At 44.4% G+C, this 16,299-nt stretch overlaps 1 protein-coding gene and 1 long non-coding RNA gene across 2 annotated transcripts in view; one reads left to right on the top strand and one right to left on the bottom strand.

The window, feature by feature from the left end:
* The window catches only part of LOC149858816 (bMERB domain-containing protein 1-like), an 89,583-nt gene extending 84,529 nt beyond the window's left edge, over nucleotides 1–5,054 (top strand). The window contains exons 6-7 of the mRNA XM_090060000.1: nucleotides 94–251; nucleotides 3,239–5,054. Coding sequence (XP_089916126.1) covers nucleotides 94–212 — 119 coding nt within the window. The 3' untranslated portion in view covers nucleotides 213–251; nucleotides 3,239–5,054. The remainder of the gene's footprint in view (nucleotides 1–93; nucleotides 252–3,238) is intronic.
* The window catches only part of LOC149858814 (uncharacterized), a 220,522-nt gene that overhangs the window by 89,682 nt on the left and 114,541 nt on the right, over nucleotides 1–16,299 (bottom strand). The window lies entirely within an intron of this gene.

Here is a 16,299-nt window from a genome sequence, read left to right as displayed (position 1 = left end):
AAAGCCATAAGAGATGACACTGACACTGTATTGTAGGTGCCAAGCAAGTACTGATTTGCTGTTCCATCAAGGTAATAAGATCTTTTTTCTTAGCTCCTGCCAGAGAGAAGAAAATGACTTCCAGAGGGCAGCAAACCTCCACGCCATATGTGACCAAAACAAGTCTTACCCTGCTAAAGGAGTGTTGTGGCTTTACCTGCTCCATTATGTAGACGGATCCTGTGGCTGCTCTGCACAGAGCAAGATCATGGGTAATATAGACTTCCTTGCTCTCTGAAAAAACAAACATGAGGCAAGTGAGGTTTCCTCATTTACTCTTCTCTCCTAAGGTGAAAAGTGGGCAGAGAGTCAGCGCTGGGCTGAATGTTTCCTGCCACTAAACCCATATCTCAGTGGCAGGAGCTTCTAAGCATATAAAGGAAAGGTTTGTGGGCCAAACTCATTTCTGGTGTAATGGAACTGTTGTCAGTGAAATTATATCACATATGCATTTAGCTCTCTCCTTCTTTCAGCTAACACTGAAAACAGTAGGCCTTTGTCTTACACTGCCCAAAACCACTCTATCCCTGTCCCTCCCATCTTTCTCTCTCATTAGCAGGTTGCAGACTGACAAGATGTACTGAAGTTACCTAGCAACCACAGGGTGAACAACTATAAAATGATGTATATCTTCGCTTAAAAATGGTTTCTTGAGGACAGAATCATGGCAAATTTCTCTAACCTTCTACTTATTGCTAGTCTTCTGAAGTAGAGACAACAATCAAGCCTGCATTGATTTTCTAGTGGACTATGTCAAATATTTTATATTTGAAAGTTTTTAAAAATGGTCACCTGACTTAAAAGTTCCAAATATTTGTGGGCTAGTAAGCAAAATGACTCTTTAAATTATTGCATGTGGGCTTGTGGTCTGAGCTAGATCTAATCAGTGCAGGACAGGATCTGAAAACGCATTACTGACATCAGTTTAAGGCTTAATCCCTTCAGCATTTGTTAGAATATAAACAAATGCCTTATAAATATAGGAATTGCATCTCTCAAATGATTTATATCAGTCATTAGTCACTCTTAAACCTTGCAGGCCCTGCAACAGCACACTTTTAGAGTTACATCTCTCTGGGTATGGCATCTACACAAGGCACTAGATGCACAGTAGATTAATTCTACCGTATATCAGCGTGGCAGGAAAAAAACATGCTAATGCACACTGGAATTAATCTACTGCACATTAGCATCACCTAAACATGCGAATTACAGCACATTAAGTTAGTACCTGTTTAAACTTAATGGACCATAATTCCAGCACATTAATGAATGTGTAGACACGCCCTCTGATGACTACCTTGCTTAGTTCTCTTACTTAAATTCAAACGTACTTTTACCATCCACAGAAAATGTGGAAGCTGAGAAGCAATGTTTTCTGCAAAGGGATATAATATTTTGGAATATAGGATTTCTACTTGTTATAATATTCGACTCTAACAGTTTCAGAGAAAATAGCTTCTAAAGCCATGACAGAAATATTGTTGCAGAGCTGGTTAGCTTGCAGACTAGCAGCAACGTTTCCACTTTCTGTGATTGTAGCTGAGAGCCAAAAGAAAGAAAAAAAACCCTGATTCTTGTACTTCTAACAGCATCTAGGCTAGAAAGCCTACCTGACTAAGTTAGAAAGAGAAACATAGGGCTTTTTGTTAGTTCCTTAGGTTTCCTGACTGAGAAGAGCTTTTGTTCACTGAAAGGGAGTCTCAGCTTTTAGATACCTCTGGCAGTGATATAGCAGGTGTATCTTCTTATTTCTTTTCCACTGGATAATACTTAAGACATCAGCGTAGCAACTGTTTTGTTAAAATTAACCTTTTTAATTAAGCTTTTTTAAAACAAAAAAGTTACCTAGGTTTTCCATTTTGCTGATATTGTAATGAGTGCTTCTATCAACATTTTTATTGACATTTTATACAAAGTTTTATTGAGGTTGCTATTAGATAAAGACAAAATTATGATAAATATGTAGAGAAAAAAAATTAAGTAAAACTGCAAAATGCTGAAAAAAATTGAATCAAGGAAAGGCAAAAACTTAGCAAATGTTCAGTTTTTCATTAAATAATTCTTCTGGGTTTTGACCAGCTCTGCATTAGTGCTTCTTCCCTCTCGCATCAGTATGCACTGGTGTCACATCCAGCAGTGGCAAAACTGGGCCAGTGAGATCATTGTCATGAAAGTGATTGTTCAACAAGAAGTTCAGCATTCAGAATATATTTCAGGATCTAACAGGTGAGAAACATGGGAGTATGAAGGGAGAAAACGTAGGTTTTAATAAAGATACCTCTGGTCCTGAGCAGACAAAGGAAATGCTTTGTTTGAGATCTTGAGAAGCCAGGGGATGCTAAAACACAGGGGAGTTATTGTGGTCTAGTGGATTGTGGACTGTGCTGGGATACAGGAGAGCTGGGTTCTCTTCCTGCTCCTTTTCTGCTGGGTGACCTGTGGCAAGTCATCTACCTCAACCTTCCCATCTCTTAAATTGAGGCCTTCTCAGTAAAGTACTTTGAGATTTACTGACCAATTCCAAGCGAGCCTAGGCTCCTTGTGGAACTAATGCAAGGTGGATCAGTCTTGATTAAGTCCTCAGGACCGTCTGTCCGGTGTCCATTATTAGTGATCCTATTCTCCTCCCAAAGCTTTTGGGAATGGCACAATAACACCATCCCTTGGTATAGAGGTTTCATAATTTATTGGTCTTCCACATAAAAATATGTCTGTACAAAAAAAGTTGCTGAAACCATACCAGAACTAATGAGGTTTTTGCAGGGTCTGCCTTTCTGATCCCGTCTTGCCATTTAATTTGGAGTAGCTGACAAACAGTGAAAATTGATATCCTCCACCTACCAATCTCTAGCTGTTTTAGGCCCACACATTTCACTCAGTGCCTGATGGGCCTCACAGGATTGCTGAATGATTGGTAATGAGATCTGATGACAAAGAGCTAGGTATTATCATTGTCAGTGTAGTAATATGTTATCTTCTCTTAAGAGGAAAAGCTTTTCCTTAAATACTGATGTGAGGCTTTTCTATTCTGGGATGTGGCCTGATCATGGCAGCCTGATTCATGAGAGCTGGTCCCATTCCCATTAGCCACCCAGTACCGCATGGTCAGTCAGGCCTTCAGTCAGTCAGGGTGAGCTGAGCTGCATTTTGATTTCCTTGTGGTATCCATTTCCTCTTTCTGATCCTTTCCCAACAGGACTCCAGGCAGAGTCTGCAGCTCCTGAGAGCTTCCACTTCCCATCATTGCTCATGCTTCCCATCATGGCACAAGCACTAAAAGGACATTTCTGAGCTGGCAGTTACAAGCGTAGACATTGGCTTGTTTCTCAGTGCCACTTAAAAGGCAGTGTCCTTCATGACATCAACAAACCACGGCTACCAACTGATCTCAGCCTGGCAGAGGCTTGTGGAGCAACAGCAGAGACGCATGCAAGGGAACATCACACAAACTGGATCTGTCTGTATCTTTTAAGCAAACAGAATAAAAAGGGGACTTGGGAGAGTTTGCACTCAGTAAACATCACACCCCTTACATGGCTCTGACATGGCAACAGGGTGTCACATTTACCTCCTGCTTCTGACCCATTCCATACTTCATCTCAATGGGTTGGCTGGAAAGAACCCCTTCTAGGAAAAAGCCTCTGGTTTGGATATTGCAAGTGTACCATTTTGCTGTCGCGTGTGTGATGGCTGTGAATGATGCTCTGGGAAGGGTCAGAGTACAAAACCAAAAAGAGAAGTCCTGTGAGGACCAATTTGTTAGAGGTGTATATTGTCAATGATGTATCGCCTGAATGCAGACCCTGATGTGTTTATAAACTTACGGGAAATTGATTTCAAACCCATTGAAACACTCTGCATTCACATTCCAGCCTCAGCACTGGGTCCATGATCCAGTTAGCAGAAAAAGGAAAAAATAGAAGAAGGAAGAAGGAAAAAAAAAAGAAAAACAGGGTGACAGCAGAGGAGAAAAGAGATAGGGGTTGGAGAGGAAAGGAGGAGATAAATATGAGATGAAAACTCCTAATGAAAGCAGACATATTTCTCAAATTCTTCCCTTGGGCACATCAGAACTGCCCTCCTAGGATCAATGGTGTGACTCAAAGGAGAATCTGGCCCACAGACAAGTGGGACAGTCCAGTATCTGGAGGGTCTCCTCTTTAGTAACTGACTCCCCAGTCTGCTTTATGGCTGCCTAGGAATATGTGTCTGTTTTTAGCATTAAAACAGCTTTACTGGAAAAAGAATTCAGACTAATCTGGTGAACTCAGAAACATCATTAGACAAAGCCCTGAGCTCCATGAAGTTCATCTAGCCCTACTTTTGACCCCTTGTGTTCTATACTTCCATAGTACCTCTATCTACATCCAAAGTCATTACTGCTGAGAGCTCAACAAGACAGTTGATCTGCTATTTTGTGGACATCTATGCCGCAGCGTTCTGCTTTTCAAGCTGACATGGATTCTTCCTCCAGACATTTTGGGGTGGCACATGGCTCTCTGTGAGCTGTGTTGCTCTTTGATGCATTGCAGGCCTTTAGCTCAGTTTTGCTGAAGCTCTGTGTAGGGCTATGAGAAGAATTTCCTATTTGGCCTCATGTGTGACTATCAGTCATGGGTTTTCTGTTGGAATGTGAGGCAAGGTGCTGGTGGACCACTGCCATCATTTCATTTACTGTCCCATGTAGCTGATTACAGAAAAACCTTGTTAATTTGATATCAGAGAGTTCAAAGTGTTGGATACTTCAAAGCTATGTCACTCCCTAGCCAAAAGGATAGGTTTATCTATGCATTACTATATGCATAATGTGATAGATGTCTCCTTTGAAATTCAAAGCCATTTTCTGGTCCCTTGGACCAGGAAAACCTTGTTAATTTGAAATGCAGGAAACCAAAAAATACCAACTCTGAAATACTGTAAATGGGTTCAAAATAAGCATACAGATAGTAATTTGCATGTATCCAAATCACTATGGGTATGTACAGACTTAGGTCACCCATGTGCAGACCTTACTAACTGATAAGAGTAAAGTGAAAAATTATCCCAGTGATTGATTAAGCAGATGTCATGGGATGTAGCACAAGGAGTTCCTAATATAGACCAGCAGCAACGAAATAGGGCCCCTTTTTCTTCTGCTTGGATCAATCTAAGTGCAGAACTGTCCCACTAATACCTCGCTTCCTGCCCCCCGCCCCAGTCTCACCAACCCCCAATCCTGCCCCTGATTATGTATGTAGCTGGGTCTGCTGCCCCCATCTCCCATCCCTGCAGATTTTGTTGTGCCCTGGCACTTGCTGTCCCGAGCCCTGACCAGTCCACATGCTCCTGTCCCCTCAGGCACTCCCAGGTTGGCAATTGATGGCCAGAGGGAAGGTGGGGTCTGCATCCCCCCTGCTGTACAGTATGCAGGCTGTGCACAACAGGCCTAAGGACCTCACTGCCAGGGCAGTCCCTGAAAGCTGGGAGTGCCCAAGGAGGCAGGAGTACACCGAGGGGACAGGGCTTAGGACAGCAAGTGCCAGGGTGCAGGGGAGAATGCAGGGGTGGGAGGTGGGGCAGCAGCCCCAGTTACATGCAAGATTGGGGGCTGGATCAGGGTTGGATTCATGGGACTGGAGATGCCAAATCCACAGGGGGTTTCCATCGATAGGTGGGATCGAAGATGAGATGGGGCAGTTGGCGGGACAGTTCCTTAATTACACTTAGCAGAAGAGAAAGGGTCCCTAGATCATTGCTGCTGGTCTACATTAGGAAATCCTTGTGTTATAGCCCCTGAAATCTGCATAATTAGTCACTGGGATAACTCCTCATTTTGTTCATATCAGTTAGTTAGGTCCATACATGGGTGAACTAAGTCTATATATATGGGTAGTAATTTGCATATATGCAAATCACTATTGGTGCATTTATTTGGAATCCACTTATTTTGAAGTTCGTATTTTTTGGTCCCCTGTGCTTCAAATTAATGAGGTTTTACAATATATTTTATTCTAGTTGCACACAATAATAGGGAACCCCCGCCCTCCCTCCCTCCCAGTTTTGAGTCCCTCTCATAGTACACAGGGACCTGCTTTCTAACTTTCCTGATGGGCTTCCTATCTGCTTTTCCTGCTTGACTAAATTCATCTTCCTCTGATTTATACAGAGGTTTGCCTTTGTGTGCAGCCAGAAAATCTCAAGAGCTTCAGAGCAAGGCAACACCCTCAGAACCACAGGAGTGAAGCTCAAAGGGGTTAACATGTTAGCTTGTTATCTCTGAAAATGTAACCCAGCTCCAGCTCAAGTTATATGTGAGTTGAGTTTGGCATCTCCCTTAATTATTAGTTACTTATTTATTAATGTATATTGGTGTCTACTGTAGTCACAGCCTGGTACTTGCTAGAGCAGCAGTTCTCAGTCTTTCTTGGCATGCAGGTCCACTCCCAGGCTTGCCTTCCCACTTCTGGTGCAAGTTTGACTTTTACAGTTGAATATCCATGGGGCTTGTGACCTCACTTCCTTGGGGTCACAACCCCTAGTTTGGGAACTGCTGTCCTGGAGTATAGGACACTTTAAATAAGTCTGCTCTACAGGCTGCAAAATAGTGTAGTCTACTCTGCTGATAAGCAGGTTGTGGAGCTCTGTGTTGCCCCAGCCAACCTTCACTCAGTATCCCCATACTAGCTCATAGGCAGCTAGCCTGAGTATCTCTGTCCAATGCTGCAGTGTCCCATATAGTATTTTCATCATGCTGCTGTCTCTGTTAGACAATGATTGCCCAGGTAGTGGTAGAGTAACACCAGAGGCCATCCAGCCCTGATATGACTAGGATTTATGTAGTACTTTTGCCCCTGGCTCCCAGGAAACTGTCTCTAGCAAGCCTTGGGCCATTATCTGATCCCTAGGGATAGTATGTCCTATAGGCCTCCTAGCTGCTCTCTTTTCACCCACGTTCCTGAATGTAGGTGTTGGTCTCCATCTATAAACCCTAAAACAACAAGGCCTGAGATCCTCCTTCACTCCATGTGGGATACCATTGCATCTGTGATCAGAGGGGGTGCCTGAGCCTGAGTTAGTTGATCTTTGGGAGAGGGAGCTGCTTGGCAGGGCAGTCTCAAGAAGGGCCTCTCAATTTGAAATTTCCTTCTCAACCTGGTTCAAAATACCCCGGAACTGTGCACTATCAAGTATGCTGCCAGAGCCAAATCCTGGTCAGGCAATTGAGGTCAAATGAAGGAGTGGGTTGGAAGGGGAAATGGGATCCCGAACTGTTCTGCGGTATATGATTGTTGATTGTACATGTATGCTTATTTGTAGGGGGTGGTCATGGTGCTCTTTGGGTTGCTCAATCATATTTCTAGTGTTTTTGTTAACAGATGGCAAAAACAGTAGCATAATTAGGGGCAGATGTCAATTTAGGGGGCATTAGAAAGTTATCCTCAGGGTGCTGCAGTGCACCTATCTCCCCTCACTCCGTATGACCAAAATTCCTACTTACTTCTCTGGGCAGAGGTTCCCATTGCAGGGGAATTACGTTCTTTTAGGAGCATCTGTCTGTTTTGATGCAAATAAATGTGTGTCTGTTTTTACATTACATTAACACTGGATAGAAATAGCTGTGTAAGAGCAGGAGGGCTAGATGGGAGATAAGCTAAGTTGCTCAGAAGAGCGGGGAAATTCGCTCTTTTGCATACTGGAATGCATGAGTTTGGCCAGGTTTGCTGATACTGCAAGAGAACAAAATGAACCTCCATCAGTCAGTTAAGTAACAGTATTTATCTTTGTTTTTCATATCATTTCTCTTGCAAAACACCTAAAAGATACAAAATTGACTCCAGGATTTAAAATCTTCTCAGTCAAGAAGTCCTAGACTCTTTTTTTTCATATGCTGTTCACACATGAATACAGGTTCTCCATCATTGTCATCTCAGTGTCTCAGTTTCCAGAGGAGTGTCGGAGAATGGTCTGGATAATGCCTAACTTGTGTTGTGGTTGTTAGAGTATTGTGTTGGGAAGTCAAAGGCATTGAAGGCAACCCCCCTCTGGGAAGGTGGACCTATAACCTAGGTCTTCTTACTGGGCAAGTGCTCTCAGCTATTGGAATCACATATAGGAGGGCCCTTCTCCCTCCCTGCTGTTTCCAAGACTTACATTCAGGTATGTATATACCTATCCATGCACATACCCAGCCAATGTACAACCTATGATGCATGCTGAGCCTATACATGCTTGCTTATTTGTCTACACTGCAGGGGTAGTGGAATCACACACTTTTCATAGGTAGCAACAGCACCACTCACACAGTCAGGAAACTGCCATTTAGATACACAGGGGAAAACAGTATACTGTCCCCAGTATCCAGCTATTCCTCCGAATCGCAGGAGAGTGGATCCATCTTGAGGTTAAAGTAAACAAGTGCAGGGGGGAAGTTACCAAGGCACAGACATGCTTTGCTGAGTTCCAGGCCACATCAGGCAGGGCCTATATTTGGCTCAGCACCATGAGATGCTGATTGGAGCTCTCAGCATATAGTGGAAATCTACTGCCTGACAGGTCAGCAAGCCCAGCTGCCAGTCACTCTGTATGAGTGACTCACTTGCAAGAGACAGATGTTTGCCTCCCCCACCCTTCATTTCCAAGCAAGATTAGCTGTGTTGGTAACCCTAGAGCTCACTGCATTAGTGGCAGTGATACTACCGAGATCCTGTTACTTTAATAGTCTTCATTCTAATTCATTGGTTCTCAATTTGTGGTCTGTACAGCTCCACTAGCTCTGCTAGCGCTTTGCAGAAAGTGGACAAGCTCCTCCCCTTTGTTTCCATGAACTACAATAAATCAAATGCTTCCCTTATATACACAATGATTAAATTTACCATAGGTGAAAGCAAATGGGAGGAGAGGTGGCCCTATAGCAGCTAATCAGAGAAGGTCCTTTTAATAGCTGATAGGAGAGGTGCTTCTCACAGCCAACAGGTGAGCAGGTAGATCCTGGGATGGTGAATGGGAGAGGGATTGGCTCCTTCAGTAAATGTAAGGACAGGTGTTGTGATGTGATGACAAGCAGAAACACAGGTATCCACTATACAGTGTCTATGGACAGATGGGAGGCCCCAGGTTTAAGCAGTTTCTCAAAGGAGTAGCTTTTGCTCTGTAGAGGGATAATGTTCCATTGCTCTTAGCAGCTGAGCTCTTGTCACAGGTACTGAAACCAAACCATAAGCAAATGTGTTTGTGGCCAGTATCTGATTGCACTGCAGGTCATGTGGGCTGCCTTTTTAGTCTACTCATGCTGAAAAAGTGGGCTAAAACTAGCCAGAAATGATCAGAAGAGAATCCTCCCTGCACAGGGAAGCCCTCCACTGGCAGAAACTGGTTTCTGCCCAGCTGCTTCCATCACTCTCTTTGCCTAAGGGAAGGAAGAAGTGGGATGCAAAGGGGATGCAGACGGGGCACAGCAGAGCATCTAAAGGGATATATCATAGTTGATCTCTGCTAGGCCTGATTCTCCATGGATTCCCCACAGCTGTATGGCCACGACCAAGCCTAATTCCAAAGATGCAAGTTAGAACTTCTTACTGTCTGTAATTTGCATCAGAGCCAGATGACATGGCAGCAGGGAGCTGCAGTGAAGTCCTTGCACTTTCCCCATGCAGTGCATCCAGGCAGCATGGAGACTCCAGCCCAGCCTGTGCAGAGACAATGCACTTTTCTTGGATTTACTAATAGTCACTGAGTATATTCTATTGCACCTGCTGTAATGTGTTAGCACCTACAGCGCTTAAACCTTGAGCAGTTGCCAGTTGCTGACTTCAGGCTTAACTGCTTTAAAACTGGAAAATAAATCTTAGCGAGCTACCCTGAGCAAAGAAATAGTCTCCGAACTCAAAGTTTTGTTGTGGGCCTCTATGTCCAAAGTCAGTGAAAATCAAATGGCTGTTTTCAGCCACATATCTCCTGGTGAGAGAGATTACCAGCCACCAGTATAAATTTCAATCTATCATTATAAAAAATGAAAAGAGGTTTTGATCCCCTAACCCCAAAGAAGCTCATTGTTCTGTCCCTTACAAAGTGAAATTATGCAGTATGAAGAGATCACTCAGATCCCAAGTGACAGACAGCTACAGTGAAAGGAGACAAATACTTTGGAAGAGCAGTTGGTTACAGGCAAAGTGTTTGTCCTTGTGCTACTGGTTATTTGCTCTGGCCTCCTTCTAGGTTGCCTAAGAGATCAGATTATGTATCCCTCACAAAATACCTGTGTCATGGACTTACAAATGTGGCTTTGTACAGTCAAAGGTGTGTGAACTGTTCTGTACAGCTGTTTCTCAATAAATGTATTCTGTATAGCATATACTCTGTATGCCTTGTCTTTCAAATGGGCCTCTTCCGGATAGATGCTGCAACAAATCCATGGGCACCTGGCCTTTTGTGGATGTCGCGTCAGAGTCGTACAGAATTTCATGGCAATAACAGAGAGAGAACTCATGTCTTGCTGCTTCAGCACCACAAGCCCTTACCACTTGAATGAGAAGAAAAACATCATTAGCAGCAGATGGCTTAGGACACACAATTGAGCAATTCTGATTCATCCAGTGTAGAGCACAGAAGCACTACAGGCACACTGGTGAGTTCACTGCACTATCAATACACAGAACCCACTGCCATAGGATAATGAAGACTGCTATGAAGATAAAACTATCTGTGGAAATCCCAGGTGCAAAATGAACACCTGAGCGTACAGCAGCACAAGGGCACTTTAGACTGAACACAGCCTGTAGCAGATGTGAGAGTAGGGCGTAATGCACTAAGTAAAGTGCACAGCTGAAAGGTCATTTCATAATAAATGGTGATGGATTCCTGATTTAACCAGTAAGCAACATTTCAAAATATTGGGGGTTTTCAATGAACATGAAGCAAAACAAACTGCAGGTTATTCCAGCCCTTTAATCATCTCTTCTATCACAAGACAGAAAGCTCTAAAACCCCTGCAATTTCCCAAGCAAAAGGAAGCTATTAAAACACATAACTGTTTATTATCCACAGCACCACAGTGCTTAACCTTGTGCTCTAAGTAATTTTAGTGCTTGGTTCCATGTCCTACGCCTACATGAGTCACATTGCTTAAAGACTTTGTTTTCGCTTAGCACAAGAAATAGGAACAGCTGGTAGGATGTATACTAGAAGCTGCGTCTTCATGATGCTTAGAGATCAGCTCTGTCCTTAGGGGAAAATCCTGGCATGTCCTTTGGGGTCAACAGGCTCCCAGAGAGCAGAATTGGACAGGTTCAGTTGACTACAGGACATGGGTACACTTGGGTTTGGGGTACACATCTCCAGTATGGCACACACCAGCTCTGTGTATGTCCTTGCATGTCACTGCTAGGAGGAGGAAAATGAGAGGTCTGCAGGAAAATGAGATGTGGCAAAAGGTCCACTGCTACCAAGATGCTCTTCTCAGTGAAATGGGCTTTAGGGTTAGTGCAGCTTTTGCACCAGATACTCCCTGCATCCTAGAGAAAGGATAGGAGAACATCATCTGTTTCTCAACTGGACTGGAAAGCACTTGACTGGCTCTCCCTCTGCCTCTAGTGCTGGATAGTTTCTGCACAAGCTACTCATAGCAGCCAAAATGAGAGCAAAAGGGAAAAGGAAATGAGAATTAGTGATTAGTTGTGGATCCCAGACTCCCTGCCCAACCCTGACTGGAGCAGCCAGTGACTACCCTATCTCTGCCCCTGACAATTCGGTTCACTGAGACCTTATTGGCAGATTACAGTAGACAAATGTGGCCAAGGATGCTTTGGGCCCCATCAGAGACAGGTGCAGGCCAGTTAGGACATGGTCAGACTTGAATTCCTGCCCATCCCTCCCCAGTGGCAGGTGGCTCTGGAGATGCCAACTCTGCCGTTTCCCACAGCTGTTCCTTTTTAGTCTTCAATGTGGTTTTACCAAGTGTTCCTGATCACTTGAGGAAATACTTCCCTTCACACTTTTATATCTGCAACAGTGTCACAAAAAAGCAGCTCTCTCGCTCTCTCATTCAATCTCTTTGGCCTGCTGACTGCTCAGTCACTCTCTGCTAGGGCTAGCCTAAACTTTCTGCCACACAGTTCCCCTTTCTAGGCCTTGACCAAGGATTCTGCATTAGCTGACAGCCTGACTTTGCACTGTGGTGAGGTCTTTACCTTATTGCAGGGATTTCTCACCATCTAGATACTTGCTGGTTTTGATTCAGTCTTCCCACTGATTCACGTGCTATATTTTAGGTGCTGGTCAAACACCTTTTCATTTTGACTCTTTTCTCCATTGGTCAGAAAGTTAGAGTTGATGATATACAGAGTACATCCCCTGCGGTATGAAGGGAAGGGCAGGAATTGGTTATATTGGCTCCATGCCTGCTGCAGGCACACTTTCCATACAAAGACGATAAATGGGCTGCCACAACACTAATAGAGTGTAACAAGAGATTAACTTCCCCAACTGATTGGTTGTTGAGTCTCAGCCTTTCTGCATCAGTGCATCAAACTTTCTGCAACAAGCTGTTGCACTGAACCAGCTAATCTCCATGGTGCCTCCCTGCCCTGACTTCTGTCTAATTGTTGTGCTGTAGCAGCTAGACATCACTATTTCTTCTGAGTGTCACCATGTTTGTATCCTTAGTACTTTTTATGTAACCAAAAAAACTTAGGGCACCTAGGTACAACAGTAATGGGAATACTAGGAATGTGATTGATCAGCTCCATCCCTGCAGCAGCCTGGGGTCACTAAGCATTAGGGCTGTGCAAAGATTTGGATCAGGATTCAGATTTGGAGATGATTTGGATGATTCAGAAACCGAATCTATGAATCCAAATCAAATCACAGGAAGTTTTTGGCTTTCTGAATCAATTCGGAGCTTCCGAACCAATTCAGAAAAGATTCGAAGATTCAGCCATAGGGTATAACGGGGAATCAATGAAATATCTATAACTTTGTTGTCTTTTGGCTGATTCAGATGAAACCTGCAGGGATGGTGGCCTAGGGCATGATGCATGCCAAGTTTCAAGGTAACAGGTGTAGGGGTTTCTGGTAAAATACCCCTCAAAATCCTAAAAGCAAAACTCATATCACGTATGTGTGTTTAGCCACAGTGGGATCAAAACTGGACAGGTGCTAGCCCCTGCAGAGGCCACAAAGCCTGCCAAGTTTCAAGGAGATAGATGCAGTGGTTTGGGGGAAACTGTACTCAAGGTGTGGACAAGCAAAATTTGTGACATGGGTGACACTATGTGTGTTAAGGCACAGCAGGATGAGAGCTGCAGGGATGCTAGCCTCTGCTGAGGCCACAAAGCCTGCCAGCTGTCAAGGAGATAGGTGCAGGGGTTCTGGGGCCCTGCACCTCTAGCTGCTGACAGGTAAAACTCATGACATGGGTGCTTGTGCAACTGTGTCTGTCTTGGAGCATGGAGTGTGGTGGGGGGAACTACTGCAGACCTGGCTGCTAAGCTACTGTGTTACCAATCAATCATGATTCACTCAGGGACCAGCTCAATACACCCTACCTAGCTACTAGGTAATGAGTTAATTAGCAAGGATTAACACCTACAAAACCACAGGCTAAGGAGAGGAAATAATCAATACAGACAATCAACTGCCCCAAGACAGACACGGTCAGTCCCACAAGCACCCATGGCACAAGTTTTGTCTGTCAGCAGCTAGGGGTGCAGGGCCCCAGAACCCCTGCACTGATCTCCTCCACAGCTGGCAGGCTTCATGGCCTCACAAGAGGCCACCACCCCTGCAGCTTTCACCCCACTGTGGTTTAACACATACACGTGACATGAGTTTTGCTTTCAAGAATTTGGGGTGCAGTTTCCCCTGAACCCCTATACCCACCTACTTGAAACTTGGCAGGCTTCATACTCACAGCAGAGGCTACCACCCCTGCAAGTTTCATCCAAATCAGACGAAAAACAACAAAGTTATAGATATTTCATTTATTCCCCATTATACCCTATGGCTGAATTTCTGAATTGGCTCTGAAGCTTCAGAGTTGATTCGGCCGAATCAAAGCAGGAAACCAATTTGGAGCTCTAAATCAAATTACTGGCCAAACTGGCCAAATCCAAACCCAAATCAAATAGTTCCCTATTCACACAGGCCTACTGAGCATGGTTCAAGCCCAGCTGTGTAGCAGTGGTGCAGAGTCAACACCACTGCTGCAGGGCTGGGAGAAGTGTCACGGCAGAGGAAGAGGGCAAGGAAAATGGGGCAGTGGTAGCTTCAGGCTGCAGAGGAGGAGTGGTGGAGGATGCAAAGGCAGCAGGGGCAGACCAGAGCTGTGGTTCTGGCCATCCTAATCTTCTTTCTAACTAACTTCCTCATTTTCATGTAATTTCCCTTCCTGAAGTTGTATATTGGCAGGTGAACTTTTTTGGTTACTCCCTCCTGCTAGAACATTAAATGTGATTACCCTATGGTTAGTATTGCAAAGTGGCTCATCAACAGATACCTCTTGAACCAAGCTCTGTGTGTTACTCAGGATTAGTTCTAAAATTGCTTCTTCTCTTGTGGGATCCCAGGTGAGTTGGTCCAAGAAGCAGTTATTTATCACATCCAGAAATTTTAGCTTCCCATCTCACCCTGATGAGGCATTTGCCCAGTCTATGTGAGAATAGTGGAAGTTTCCCATTACTACTGCCTGTCCCATTTTAGCAGCTTCTCTAATCTCCAAGGATTTCATAATCACCCTCTCCTCCTTGATCAGGTGGTCAGTAATACAGTCCTAGTACTATATTTGTTTTAGTCAAGTAAGGAATTTCTAAGAGATTCTATGGTAATTTTCCTTTCAGCTAGGATTTTTATATCACACATCAGCCATGAATATAAATTTGGGCTGGAAATTAGCGACTTTCTAACCATCAGAGCCTGAGGTTCTAGAAAAGCGCTCCTACAACAGTAATGGCATAAAAAAAAATTTGCTTTTAAGATGAAGCCTAATCAGTTTCTGAAAGGCATATTATAGTGTGATACATGTGATGGCTGGCGACTGGCCTTACCAACTCAGGAGGTCTTTCCAGTTTTATGCCCTATATTTCTATGTCATGATTTAGGAAAATAATCTCTTAAAATGCCCATTTCCTATAGATTCCTTCTTTCAGGTTTTTCCCCTGAAATACCTGTGGAAAATGGACATAGGGGGTGGACATTTCATGTCACAATGACCTGACCCTATGTAACATGAAGGTGAAGGAACACCTTGAGAAGCTGGACACCTTCAAGTCACCCGGCTCTGACAATCTACACCCCAGGGTACTCAAGGAGCTGGCGAGCATCATATCCCAGCCCCTGTCACGGATCTTCACGAACTCTTTGTGCTCTGTAGTGCTGAAGATTTGAAGAAGGCCAGCGTGGTACCTATCTTCAAGAAAGGGAGGAAAGTGGATCCTGCTAACTACAGGCCCATCAGCCTGACCTCTATCCTGGGGAAGATCTTAGAAGAGTTTATTAAAGAGGTCATTCTTAATGGACTGGCCGGTGGCAACATCCTGCCAGCATGGTTTTGTTGCGGGTAGGTCTTGCCTGACCAATCTTATTTCCTTTTATGACCAGGTGACCTATCACTTGGGATACCAGGTCAAAGGTTTTTTTAAAGTCAAGATATACAACATCAATCTCATCTCCCTTGTCCAAGATCACCTCTTGGCAAAACTGGCCAACTGCGGCCTCGGGTCCACCACAATCCTCTGACTGGGGAATTGGCTCCATGGTCAGACCCAGAGGGTGGTGGTTGATGGGAGTCAATTGTCATGGTGCCCTGTGACCAGTGGGGTCCCTCAAGGCTCTGTCCTTGGACCCATACTGTTCAACATCTTCATTAATGATGTGGACATTGGAGTCAGGAGTGGACTGGCCAAGTTCACCGATGACACCAAACTTTGGGGCAAAGCATCCATGCCAGAAGACAGGCGGGTGATCCAGGCTGACCTGGACAGGTTCAGCAAATGGGTGGACGAGAACTTGATGGTGCTTAACACTGAAAAATGCAAGGTTCTCCACCTTGGGAAGAAAAACCTGCAGCACGCTTATAGGCTTGGCAGTGCTACGCTGGCTAGCACCACAGATGAAAAGGACTTGGGGGTCATGATTGACCACAAGATGAACATGAGCCTTCAGTGTGATGCTGCAGCAGGTAAAGCGAGCAAAACGCTGGCTTGCATCCATAGATGCTTCTCAAGCAAATCCCAGGACAACATACTCCCCTTGTACTTGGCCTTGGTGAGGCCACAGCTGGAGTAC

The sequence above is a fragment of the Crocodylus siamensis genome, chromosome 8 (assembly GCF_052110815.1).
Source record: "Crocodylus siamensis isolate JL-2025a chromosome 8, ASM5211081v1, whole genome shotgun sequence".
Taxonomy (NCBI): Eukaryota; Metazoa; Chordata; order Crocodylia; family Crocodylidae; genus Crocodylus; species Crocodylus siamensis.
The sequence above is the reverse complement of the archived record's forward strand: the minus strand, read 5'-3'. Positions and strand labels throughout refer to the sequence as shown.